At 41.0% G+C, this 13,376-nt stretch overlaps 3 protein-coding genes across 3 annotated transcripts; 2 read left to right on the top strand and 1 right to left on the bottom strand.

Annotated features, from left to right (window-relative positions):
* Window positions 1-144: 144 nt before the first annotated feature.
* On the top strand, window positions 145-3,442 carry LOC104783712 (uncharacterized). The gene is given in 3 exon segments (XM_087509310.1): window positions 145-1,721; window positions 2,327-2,793; window positions 2,796-3,442. Coding segments are annotated over 3 exon segments (2,475 nt in total). The 5' UTR covers window positions 145-360.
* Window positions 3,443-3,886: 444 nt separating this feature from the next.
* LOC104780174 (uncharacterized) lies at window positions 3,887-5,485 on the top strand. Its single transcript, XM_010504660.3, has 2 exons — window positions 3,887-4,304; window positions 4,868-5,485. The coding sequence occupies exons 1-2, from the start codon at window positions 3,924-3,926 to the stop codon at window positions 5,381-5,383; spliced, it is 897 nt and encodes a 298-aa protein (XP_010502962.2). The 5' UTR covers window positions 3,887-3,923; the 3' UTR covers window positions 5,384-5,485.
* LOC104780175 (alpha-glucan phosphorylase 1) lies at window positions 5,329-10,652 on the bottom strand. The gene is made up of 15 exons (XM_010504661.2): window positions 10,184-10,652; window positions 9,814-10,043; window positions 9,608-9,709; window positions 9,268-9,444; window positions 8,902-9,177; window positions 8,292-8,563; window positions 8,053-8,170; window positions 7,596-7,973; window positions 7,348-7,500; window positions 7,132-7,260; window positions 6,711-6,947; window positions 6,482-6,558; window positions 6,057-6,243; window positions 5,767-5,967; window positions 5,329-5,660 (listed from the first exon to the last, which is right to left on the bottom strand). The coding sequence occupies exons 1-15, from the start codon at window positions 10,422-10,424 to the stop codon at window positions 5,544-5,546; spliced, it is 2,895 nt and encodes a 964-aa protein (XP_010502963.1). The 5' UTR covers window positions 10,425-10,652; the 3' UTR covers window positions 5,329-5,543.
* Window positions 10,653-13,376: the final 2,724 nt, after the last annotated feature.

The raw sequence follows: 13,376 nt of genomic DNA, 5'->3' as shown, positions 1-13,376 counted from the left end.
CCGCATCCGCTCGACCAATGAAACCCCTTTATTTTGACACGTCAGCTCCGCCCACACATCAGCTGAACACGTCGACACACTACGACTCCTTTGACTTTAGCTGTAACATCAAGTCGTGATACCCAAAATCAAGTTTGGGTTTTTCTCAGGTAAGCTGATCAAAAGCTCACAGCTTTTTGCAAATTCCGATCTTCATCTTTTTCTCTATTCTATTATGATTCGTCCCTCAATAAAGCTTACGACTTTTTTACAATTTTAGACTTTCGACTGAAGATTCCTGGGTTTTGTTCTTGTGGGTCTAAGCGTATTCGATGATGAACTTTATTTGCTAAGGATTTGGGTTGCTTTTGCTGGGTTTCAATGTCACTAAAGGAACATGAGATGGAAGAAGCTGCAATGAGTTTGGTTATGTTATCTGAACGAGTTTGTGACTTTGGCTTGCCTCTTGGTGATGATGATTCCATGGATTTAGATAAGCTCATACCTATTCAAGAGAAGAGCTTAGGTTGTGTTGAGTCAATACAAGACTTCCGGAAAATGGTTTCTCACTCGGGTTTCGAAAAGTCTACTACTTGCAGTGATGATGTTGTTGCTCTGAGAAGTGAATTGCGGAGTTCCTCAAGTCATAGATGTAATGTATGTGGCAAAACTTTTGGGTGTTATCAAGCTCTGGGTGGCCACAAAAGACTTCACATATCGATTAAAAAGAAACTAGAGTGTAAAAAGGAGAATACTAAAGATGATAGTTCACTGTTTTTTGGCTCATCAGAAGATAAGACGATTGTTTCAATACCATCAAGCTTTGAAGTGTTTCAGGAGGAGAAGATCTTAGATTGTGTTGAGTCAAGACAAGACTTCAGCGAACTGCTTCCTTTGGATTGTATGTAACAGAAGAGACCTGAGAGTAGGTCCAGCCATAAATGCGAAGTATGTGACAAGAGTTTTGAGTGTTTGCAAGCTCTAGATGGCCACAAAGGACATCGCAGCCTATTAGAGCGTAAAAAGGAGTACACTGTAGGTGATAATAAGTCACTGTCTTACTTATCAGAAGCTAAAAAGACTGTTTCGAAACCATCAAGCTTTGAAGTCTATCAAGAGAAGGTCTTACACTGTGTTGAGTTGAAACAAGACTTTAGTGAACTGCTTTCTTACTCTAGTAGTTGCAGTCAAACCAGTTTCAGTACGCTGAGAAGTGAATTACAGAAAGATACTCAGAGCAAATCAAGCTATGATTGCAACATATGTGGGGAGAGTTTTGTGCGTTCTATATCTCTAAGTAACCACCAAAGAGTTCACAGACCGAATAGAGAGAAATTATCGCGTAAAAGGAAGTATACTAAAGATCATAATTCATTGTCTGACTCATTACAAGTCTCTCAGGAGAAGATCTTACATTGTGTTGAGTCGAAACAAGACTTTAGTGAATTGCTTTCTCATCCGGGTTTCGAAAAGTCTGTTAGTTGCAGTATCATTCCATTATCTTCTTCCCTGAGAAGTAAATCGCAGACCAGCATTTCAACTGAAGGGCAATTAGCGCGTAAAAACGAGAAATCAGAAGATGTTAATTCACTGTTTGGCGTGACTGAGTCAGAAGCTACGAAGATTTTTATACAACCACTAAGCTTTGAAGTCTCTCAGGCGAAGATCTTACACTGTGTTGAGTCGAAACAAGACTTCAGTGAACTGTTCTCCCACTCGGGTTTCGATAACTTTAGTAATTGAACAATTCATTTTTGGAGGTCGAAACTTTAGAATGGTTTGTTTAAACTTTCATATCTTCCTAAAAATCACACATGTTGCAAAATGTATAGTTAAAAAAATTCACTTTTGCATAAAATAGAAGAGAAAACAACTCTGGTTCAAATACCATTTCTTTGGTTAATTCATGTTTCATATGATCCAAAGACAAAATTGAAAATTGATTACTTTACCGGTTATTACAATTCATTGGTTTGGTTTGTATAGCGATTAGAGAGAGAGCACCAAGTGTATGGTACGCGTAGTGTAGGAGATAACTATCCCCTGGCTCTTTACTTTTGCATACAGAGAGACTCATTAGCTTCCACAACAAGTAATTTTTTTTCTCTAGAGTCTGTGTGTAGCTCTGATCGAAAGCGATACTACAAGCTCTGCGACAAGTCAAAATTGTGTTCTTTGAGGTTTTAAGCTCAGCGGATTAGGTCAAAATGTGTTCTTTCTCGTCCTGATTTCTAAAAATCAATTGAGGATTTTGCTCTGGTAAGCTAATCAAGCTCTCGCCTTTCGTGCTTTGGGGTTTTCTTATGTTTCCTTTCCTCATTTTCCCGAGAAAATAAACTGGAAAAAGCTTTCGTCTTTTTACCCTTTGTTCTTCAATTTCTCTGATTATAAGAAACTTATGTGTTGTCTTCACGATCTTCGTCTTTCTCCTTTATGATGTTTTCTTTTCCCATCGTCTTCCTTATTTTCTCGAGAAAATTGAACGGAAAAGCAATAGAATCGAAGATGATAATGGTTTGGAAAGGATTTGGGGTTTTAAGAAGTCTAGGGTTTGCTCTGTTTCATCTTCTTGTGCTAAAGAAACAGAAGCCTTTGATCTATTTGGGATAGGATCTACTTTTCCCATGACTGAGATTGAGAAACAGGAGGTGACAGAAGCTGCAGTGAGCTTGGTTATGTTTTCTCAACGAGTTTATGACTTTGCTTCTATCAGAAATTTGCCTCTGGGTGATAATGATGTTATGGATTTGGAGAGTAAACCTTGTCCTTTGAGAAGTAAATTGCAGAAAAAGACTCACTCCGGCTATAATTGTGTAAATGTGACAAGATTTTTGGGTGTTATCAAGCTCTAGGTGGTCACCAAAGACTTCACAGATCGATTGAAGGGCAATTAGCACATAAAAGGGAGTATACTGAAGATGATAATTCGTTGTCTAACTCAGTAAAAGCTAAGAAGATTGTTACACAACCATCAAGCTTTGAAGTCTTTCAGGAGGAGAAGAACTTACAATGTGCTGAGCCGCAACTAGAGTTTCACGAATTGCTTGCTCACTCGGGTTTCCACAAGTCTAGTACATGCAGTATGACCAGGTCTAGTGCATTACCTTCACATCCATCAAGCTTTGGAGTCTCTCAGGAGAAGATCTTACATTGTGCTGAGTCGAAACTAGATGACTTCGGTGAACTGGTTGCTCACTCGGGTTTTGTCAAGTCTAGTAGTTGCAGTAAAACCAAGTTTACTGCATTACATTCTCCTCTGAGGAGTAAATCTCACTCCAGCTATAGATTCAAAATATGTGGCAAGAGTTTTGTATGCTCTCAAACTCTAGGTGGTCACCAAACACTCCACTGATCGATGAAAGGGCTGTTAGTGAGTGAGATGGAGTACACTGAAGATGATAGTTCAGTGTGTGGCATGACTGAGTCAGAAGCTAGCAAAACCAGCAAACTTCAACTCTCATAGAATAAAAAATGTCATTCCTTTGATGTTTCCAAGTCTTACCAAAGCTTTTGAGGTTTCACATTGTACCAAATTACTATAGAGAAAGGATAGGTATGTGTTCATCTATACAGTGAGATGAGTTGAACAATAAGGGTGGTGTTAGTAGAAGTAAATAGAAGATTGAAACTTTAGAATGATTTGATTTGCAGATGTGTATAGTTGTGACATTTTTCCCTGTATTTTTGTTAGTCTGAAACTATCTCGAGCTTAATCTCAATTCTTTGATTCAAATACTTCTTCTTCTTGTAGATTGTATGAGGTGTGTTCCACCTTCATGTCTGACATACAGAATCAATCCAAGTGAAATTGATTTATTTACTGGTCCAATTAAACCAGAAGGACACACTTTTCGATCAAACCGGTCCGGTCTGTCTGGTCTTTTGTCCGGTTTCAGTAGAATTGTACGAAAAGATGAAAAGTTGAAAACTTTGGTCTTGGTTTTATGGAAAAAGGAGCAAAAAGATCAAAACTTTCATTCAGTTTTTTGATGGATTACAACAGCCAGTGGCAACAACCGCCGGCACCGGCGATACAACCACCGGAAATGAATATGTCGACGCCCGCTGATGGGTACTACGCTTCCTATTATGGTTACTACACAAATCCAGAACCTAATCAGCAAACCCATGATGAATCCTTAGCTTTTGCAATTCCACCGCCGCCTGGAGTTGTTGATCCTACGGCGGCTACGATTGCCACTACCACGTCGGATGTGACTGTAGATACGACGGCGTATTACATATTGGATTCGAATACTCAGAACTGGGCTTGGCGAGAGGCTATTCATATGTATGGCACTGATCCTCTTGCGATTACAGGACCTGTAAGTTGTTTTGATGAGGGGAAAGTTATGACATTTTTATCCTTTAACTTGGGAAATCAATGGGGTCAAGATGATGTCTTTAGTGATTCGTTAGGATATGTGGATGATGATAAAGTTAGGTCCTTTGCAACAAGTTCTTGATGCATTTAGGTGAATTTCAGTTTCAACCATGTTGCTCTGTTTTCCTCAGACATCAAAAGGTTTGATTAACTAGTGATTGTTGTTTGTGCAAATCTCAATGTGAAGATGATGTCTTACTGATTCATTGTGATCTGTGTGTTACTTGTATCATTAGTGAATTTCAGTTTGACAATGTTGCTTTGTGATTGCTCTCATGAGATTGATCTATTTGCTCCTCTTGGGGTGTGCAAAGGATCTGGTTATGCTTCAAACTTGTTCTAGAAAGGGAACCATCATGTAAATTATGGTCACAGAACAACAAAAATTCTAGGATCTGAAGAAATAAAATTTTGTTTGTTTATGCACTATATTTACTACCTTCCCAGTGTGCTGAATTTGATATTTGATATTTTCTTGTACTTTTATAATTGAGGATGAATCAGGATCCCACAGGGCAGCCTCATAGCGTATACCCGCCGGATATTTCTTGTACCGGTTACGTAGTTCAAGCTCAACTTCCGGAAGTGAAGAAACCGTCAAAGAAGGGAAAAGTTGTTCAATCTGCTTACTGTGAAGTTTGTAAAGTTTACTGTAACGGTCCGAGTGTGTTCGAGCAACATATATTGGGGAAGAAACACCTGAAGAACTTGGAGAAGTTAAAAACATGCTTAGTGTCATCTAACACGGCTTCTTCTTTGTCTGGACCAACCATTGCAGTCCCATTGATAGGACCACAAGACAATCCGTGTAAGAGCAAGGCTAGGAAGAAAGGTGCGGAATCAACACCAGAAGATCTAGAGACAACGAGACGGAGAGTCGTTGAATGTGGGGTTTCAAATGAGTCAGTTAGATTGTGTAGAATATGCAACGTGGTTTGTAATAGCGACAAGGTTTACAACAATCATTTAGCCGGTCAGAAGCATGCCGCTAAGGCAGCGAAGGCCCCTGTAAATACATAATAGACTCTTGAATCTTATTTCTTACATTCAATTGTATCTTATTTCTTACATTCAATTGTATTGGATCATTACATGATTATTTCCTTATTACTTTTTGATACACTTACAAACTTGGGAAGGTACAAAACAGTTTCTTAACGTAGACTGGTGGTCTCAAGCCTCATGGAAGTTCAACTTGCTTGATGTTCCATATGTCTATAGCGTATTCGTGGATTGTCCGGTCACTGCTAAACTTGAATGAACCTGCTGTGTTCAAGATTGACATTCTCGTCCATCTCTGTAATCATAAATAGCAATTTTTAAGGTTTAAATCTTTGAGGAAGTTTTGTACTGAGTCAACATAAATAAAGCTTGATGATCAATGAAAATGTATCACTACTTACTTTCTGGTCTCGGTATGCCACATCGACTTTTTCTTGGCACTCAATGTAACTAGGAAAGTCTTTGCCAACGAGGAAGTAATCCGCTCGTCCAAAGCCTTCATTTCCTTCCAAAGAGCCAATTAGTTCGTCGTAGGTGTTTGAGCCAAAGACACCGCTTCTAACGAACTTCTTGACTTCTTCAAAAGTAGGATGCGGAACAAACTGGAATGCGAAGAGCAAGCATATCAAAATCAAGTTCTGTTTGATGCTAAAACAGAAGCGTGACAAGGTTAACTCTTCAAATCATATACCTTTCCCTCTGCTCTCTCCTTCCTGAGGTTCACAATCTCATCAGCTTTGGCACCAAAGAGAAAGAAATTTTCTTCTCCAACTTCTTCTCTAATCTCGACATTTGCCCCATCCAAGGTTCCAATCAAAACACATCCGTTCATCGAAAATTTCATGTTGCTTGTCCCACTAGCTTCCATCCCAGCGGTACTGCAGAGAGAACTCGTAAGTATTCAGAAAATAGCACAGTACCATTGAATATAACTTTTTCTAAATTTCACTGAAAAACATTGTTCCTTGTGCCAGGATTTGTTCCTACAGTTCTCATGACAAACAGAGATACTAGCCCAAGCTCCTGGTTTACCAGTTATCTCAGTTTTAGTGTTTCAGCCCCATGGAGTTGTGACCAAAACCTATAAAAAGGTGACTAAGCCAAAGCAGTTGTTACCTGATGTGCTGAGAAAGCTCACTTGCTGGAATAAGCAATTCAGCAACACTGACATTGTAATCAGGAACAAAGATAACCTAGAAGATAGTTAACACTTCTGATTAGTGGTTCTAATATAGGTACCATCTTCCACAAGACGCTTAAACCAGACTTCATAGAGGATTATCCTGGTTGTCTGCTCTAGGCTTGAGAAAATGGTTAATACAAGTAGGTAAGAAAAGTCACATACCTTAAGCAGGTCACCTATTTCTGGATCATGGTTAATTGTAGATGCAACATCTGTGATGAATTTCACAATCCTTTTAGCTTGTACATATGTGGCAAATGCTTTTCCCCCAAATATGCAAACTCTTGGAACAAATGCCTTCTCCCTCTCACTGGCACTCATTTCCTTCATCTTTTTGTAGCGGTAAACAATTCCCAAGATATTAAGCAGTTGTCGCTTGTACTCGTGAATACGTTTAATCTGCAAATAGTTTGCAAGGCAAAAACCAAAGTTTTACTATTTAATGAGATGATAAGAAAGCTTCTTAGATTTGTGCTTTACACATATATTTGGGTAAAGCCCGGATGCCGAATGGACTTTTCAAACAGAAAAGCAGCATCCAAACAAACAACTCATCAGTAAAAAAAGATCCTTTGGAACTAACCTGAATGTCAAACATTGCATCCGGGCTGACAGTATATCCGGTTCTTTCCTTGATAAGTGACACAACCTTCAACTTGTTTTTCTTCTTTGCTGACCTCCACTCAGATTGGAGATCTTCATTATCTGCAAACTGGAGAAATACCAAACAATGATACCCAGTGTCTTACTACAGAGACTACAGAATGTGAAACAACACCGAATCTGATAAAGCACATACCTTTCTTAGCTCTGCAAGCTTTTCGGTATGTAAGACCCAGTCTTCTGTGCCTATCCATTTAGTTATGATATCACTTAGATAAGGGTTGCAAAAACGAATCCATCGCCTTGGTGTTACTCCATTGGTTTTATTCTGAAATTTTTCTGGCCACAACTGCCAAAATGATAGAATATTCAAAGATGAGAGCTACGTTCTTCCAGGTAGTATATTTTATAGCATTTCAACGGTTCACTAATTAGAATTTTTACCTGAACGAAATCATTAAAAACATCCTGCTTCACTATTTCACTGTGTATCTCTGCAACTCCGTTTACAGCATGACCACCCACGACAGCAAGGTTGGCCATACGGACCATCCCTGGTGGTTTTACTGTCGGTTCTGGGATAACTTCCTCCTCCTCCACAGCAGTTTTATCCTCTTCTTGTTCCTTATTCACGCCAGTTTGAGCATCTTCGAGCTCGTCTATGGTGTCTTTTGCAATAACTGGTAAGATCTCCGGCTTCACAATCACATTTGCAAAGGAAGAAGGCAACTCGACGTTTTCTAAGATTCTCATTGCCTTCAGTTTCTCTTTGAGTAAGTCATGGTCTGCAGTGCCATACTCAGAGACAATTGTACGAACTAGCTGCAATACATGAAACTGAAATTTAGATCAAATACGAAAGAAAAGATAGAAGAGACATTTGATGTTGTTCAGGGATGACCTCCTCATCAATCTTTTCTATAATCTCTACATGACGTGGAAGCAATTTCTCCATTAGTTCCAAGCTCCACTTCTCCAGTGCTTCAGGCAAGACTGTATGGTTGGTGTATGCCACAGTCCTTGAAACATTATTAACCTTTCAGAAACTCGTTGCAGGTTTTAAACTTGTATGTTTATCTTTTATTTTGGAACGAGAAAAGCAAATAAGCACAAGAGACTAAAAGACATTTTAAAAAGTACCTTTGTGTGATTTTCCAAGCGTCTTCCCAGCTTAGTCCTTTCAAATCCATTAGAATCCTCATTAGCTCAGGAATGCATAGGGTAGGGTGAGTGTCATTCATCTGCACTGCAACCTTCTCTGGGAATTCTTCCCAGTTGACATTTCCTCCAGATCTTGTCTCAAAACGTGTTACGATATCTTGGAGCGAGGCTGAGCACAGCGTGTATTGTTGCTTCAGACGAAGAGTTTTTCCTTCAAGTGACTCATCTCCAGGGTAAAGCACGTAACAAATCTAATTTCATTAGGAAACACAGGAAAAAAAACAATGATTTTTCAGCAAGTACACATCAAAAAGCTCGTTGTTATATAAAGAAGTGCAAGTGATGCGAGACTGAATCTCCATGTAATAACCTATTGTTGCTAGTTCTCCCTAAATTTGTAAGATATATGCACTAACCGAGTAACCAGAAAGGCCTTTGTAAACAGATCATGGTCAAATTTATTAGAAGTGAAAAGCGCTAGGTGTGAAAGCACAAATGTGAAAGCAACTTTAAATAAAACTTAATGCATCTACCGACAGTTTTTTTTATTAGTTCTACGCAATGATGTTAGTGCTGCTCAAATACAGACCTTTTCAGCGTTAAATAGAGCTTCTGCTGCTTCAGTATGCTTCCCAGAGTTGTATGAAGATAAATCAAAATCTTCTGAAGGAGCTTTCGTTGACCAAAGTCGCAGATTGATTGTCGTCTTAGTTTTATAACCAGGTATAGGAACATCATAGGCAACAGCAACTATGTCTTCTCCACCAATCCACCGTTTCTTACCATCTGATCCAAAAACCACTTTTCCATAAAACTTAATAGGATATGAGACATCGTTTCTGACTATTTCCCAAGGATTGCTCAGCTGAAAGAAAAAGGTAAGTCAATAAATATGTCCACTTCTCAGCATTGTTTCCAGGGAGTACAAATTAGGAAAAGAGTTAGAGAAGGAGACCTCAAGCCAATCTTCTGCAGCTTCCTCCTGTCCATCTTTTGTGATTCTCTGCTTGAACAAGCCATACTTGTATCTAAGCCCATAACCCCAAGCCGGATAATTCAAAGTTGCCATGGAATCCAAAAAGCACGACGCAAGTCTCCCAAGTCCACCATTCCCAAGTGCAGGGTCTGGCTCCTACCATTTGGAAGTCAAAGATTAAGCATCTCAGCACAAATAAAGAAGATTAAGGCTCTGAGAAACCAAGCAACAAACCCACAAAAACAACCAGCTCTTAGACTTTTGTAGTAAATCATAGATCCTTGAGAAGATCAATCTACAATAATAATCAAAAACTCACCTGACTAGCTACAGTTTCCAAATCAAAACCAAGCCTCTTCAAGGCGTCACCATAAGCACTATTAAGCCCAAGGTTACCCACTGCATTCGACAAGGCTCTACCCTACAATGTGAGAGAGAAACAGTCAGGTCATATTATAGCCAAACACAAGATCACTAATAAGAGTCTCAAACACACAAGAAAGAATAAAAGTCAAAAGCAAAAACCTGCAAAAACTCCATTGACAGATAATAAGCCTGTTTCACATTCACCCTATTGTAATACTCATAAGTAGCATTCCAATTCATGATCAGAGCGTCTCTAACACTCTGCGCAGTCGCAAAGAACGCCTTAGGTAACTCAAACTTCTCCGGAGAAAATAAAGGCGTGAACTCCGCGTGGTACTTGATACTCGAAGCTACGGAAGCAGCATCTGGAGCAAACGGATTCATCACTTCTGAAAAAAAATTCAATCAAACGCGAACATTGAATACGAATCAGCAAACTTTCACAAACCCCAACATTTTCACTACAAAATCCAAATTCCATACCCTAAATTCTTAAACTAGAACCAAGTAATTCGGATGAGAAAACGACCTTGTTCGGAATCGATAACTGCATCAACCACCTTCTCCTTAGGCTCGCTAGAGATAGATTTAACCACTAACGGAAACCTTCTCTTTACCGACGGTCGCCAGTTTCTGCTTCTCGCCGGAAACATCCTCGTCTTCCATCTTCCGTTGTCAGCACAACGACGCGCAACGAGGCGAGATAAGGAATTGCATTGTACCAAAATCTCAGCTCCTGTCGATACACCGGAGATTCGCATCGAATCCATCAATCCCAGTGGTGGAGTAGAGAACACTTAGAGAGAGAGCTCTGAGCTTTTTTTTTTTTTTCAGTTTCACGAGGCAAAATCTTATCAGTGAGAGTGATCAAGTTATAAACAAGTGATCTGTGGTTGACTACGTGACATTGAATCCACGTGTCGTTGTTTTATTGGATGATGAGACTGTACTATTACTATTACTATCCGTGAGAAATCACCTTTCTCAGTGGGTTTAGTAGTTGAGGAGGAAGGAGATATTTCTGGGAGAAAAGGACCTGAGAAGTAATGTGCACCGTACACGTGTCAGGTTTCTTCATCGTCAATTTAGTGCGACTCCTTTTGTTAATAATATAACATACTCAAATATTTTTGTGCACGTGAAAAAAATTACAATATGACTTTGTAGTTTGTACTGAACGGATACGAGAATAATGCAACAAACAAAAAAGTTCTTATTGAGTTACAAACACAAAAAATAAAAAAAATAAAAAAAGATTACACTCCAATTGATCTACCTAATCAAGCTGGTTTCTACAGGCAACTGAGGAGACCATCACTCAAAGAATAACATTTGTCTACGACAAAAGGGTCGACTCGAAAAATGGCAAAGAGAGTGTTTGTACCGGGGATTACACAGTTTAAACAAATAAAGATTTTGTGGGAAAGAGCAAGCAAATTCTTTTATTAATCGGGGAAAACGTGAGATCGTCATTTAAAACAAGTCGGGTTAGAGCTTGTTAGTTCACAAACGAACTAGCAAGCTTAAAGTGACGAACTGAAAACAAGAACAAATTATACGAAAGACAATCGCAGTTTTCGACGCAAAGTATTGCTCTGTAGGTATTGTTCGCGGGTCAGGATGCTGATCCCAATAAATGCTTTCTCCTTTTATAGGGGACTGTTGACCTAGGGATGTCTAGGGTTTCCGTCGTGAATTCCCGAAATTGCCCTTTTGCGGGAATTAGTGGACTTGCTCCCAATCTTGTCGGGCCGAGATTGTAATTAATGAATCTGGTTGGGCCGAGTGGCATATTGGGCGTAGCCCATATCCAACAATAGTCCCCCCCTTAGTCCGGAGAGTGGCAGTCCTTCTACGATCGGCGAGCGTACTTAAATTGTCCGTAATATGCCTACTCGGCACATATCGTCTCGGGTCGCTCCTACAAATTGCTACAACGATTTTTTTGTAGTCACCAGGCTCGTTCTTCGAGAGATACCGTGGATATCCAGCGGTCTTTACTCTAAGCGCGGTATTCGATGAATTTCCCGAAAAGGGGCATATCGCATATCGAGGTGACGGATTTTGCAGTAAAATTTCCGTTTTATTTACTTATTTATTTGCTCTTCCTCTTCTCCCTTTTTCTTCACTTCCTCCACTTCATAAAAAGGTAATTTTCTCTCTCTATCCTTTTATTTTATGTCTTTACTTCTTTCTCTCTCTATTTTTTTCTCCCCTTTGTTTGGTCACATATCCTTGAAGACCTAGCAGCTGCCGCCGCCGAGCTTCTCATGGGGAGATCGCCGGTGGTCAGCGAGGCCGTTCGGTTCGGGATCGGCACGATGCCAATACAGGGAGAGATGGAGGTTGCCGTGCTAGCTCGGGCTTGAGCGGGTTTGAAGGTCATCAGGTCGAGCTGGGTTTCGAGGGTGGCATAGAGAACGAGGTCGGCAACCGGATGGTCGGAGATCGGCGCCGTATGGATTCTGTGAATCCGGCTGAGAAAGGCGGAGCGTTTGAATCTGGTCGATCGGCGGAGATCGGCAGATCGGATCGAGAGGGTTCCAGATTGAATGGTGTGGTCGGCGCTTTTCCGCCGAGAGTGGCTGGATCTGGTGAGTTCGGCATGGGAGATCTCAGATCTCGGCCTGGCGTCAGCGAGATCGAGATGAGAGATCTCGGAGGTCGGCAATCTGTCGGCGAGATCGGGATGAGAGATCTCGTAGCTCGGCCTAGCGTCGGTGAGATCGGGATGAGAGATCTCGTAGCTCGGCCTAGCGTCAGTGAGATCGGCGTGGAAGGCATGCCCGAGGTCGGCATAGGAGACGAACCGGAGATCGACATGGTTGAGGGCGCTGCGACCACTCGTCGAATTGGTGAGATCGGCAGTCTCGCGAGCAGGATGTCAGCTCGACGAATGGGTGCTCCTGAGGTCGGCGCATTTAGTCGCCGGGTTGAGGTCGGTTCCGATCTCATGGTGGGTGGTCGCGAGGTCGGCATTTCGTGCAGAAAGGAAGGTCGTCCTTCGACGAGCTCCCGAGTTCTAACGTATACGCGTGGTAAAACTCTTGCGGGAATCCAGCGTACTTTTTCCGAAGAGTTTGCGGCTTATAAAGATGTTTTTGATGATATTAGTGTTGGTATTGGAGCAGAGTGTGGAGATTTTGATAGTTTGGCCAACGACTACAATTTTGCTGATATTCTCGAGTTCAGCAAAGATAGCGACAGTGGTTTGGTGGGAGTCCTATGGACGTTGTCCTGGCCGAGGATACTGGTCCTTGTTCGGCTGTTTTGGGTCTTAGAACTGCGTCGATTGGTGCCAATCTTTCAGCCGGTCCGGCCGATCACGGTCCTTCGTTGTGCACATCGGATAGTATTGCTGAGATGGCGCGGTGGTGTAAGATGCCCGAGGGATTGGTTTTCTGGGTTCCTGAGGCTCACGAACGTCTTTGGATGCCTCCGACAGGTTTCATTGCGCTTTTTGAGCATTACTTTACTGAATGCGGTCTTTGGTTCCCTTTGCCGGAATATTTGATACGTTATTCTGCGAGGCGTAGGATTGCCATTTCTCAGCTTTCTGTGGGAGGTATCCGTAATGCGGTCGGTTTGGCGATACTTGGTACCAACTGTGGTATAGAGGTTGATGTGTATTTTCTGGAGGAAGCCACCAAGTTCACAAAAGTTAGAGGTAGTCCGGGATACTTCTACATCAGTGCTAAATCGGGTCATCAGATAATCGTCGG

Source organism: Camelina sativa, chromosome 4 (assembly GCF_030686135.1).
Source record: "Camelina sativa cultivar CO46 ecotype springtype chromosome 4, ASM3068613v1".
Taxonomy (NCBI): domain Eukaryota; kingdom Viridiplantae; phylum Streptophyta; class Magnoliopsida; order Brassicales; family Brassicaceae; genus Camelina; species Camelina sativa.
Note: the sequence above shows the minus strand (reverse complement) of the source record. Positions and strands in the feature narration are given on the sequence as shown.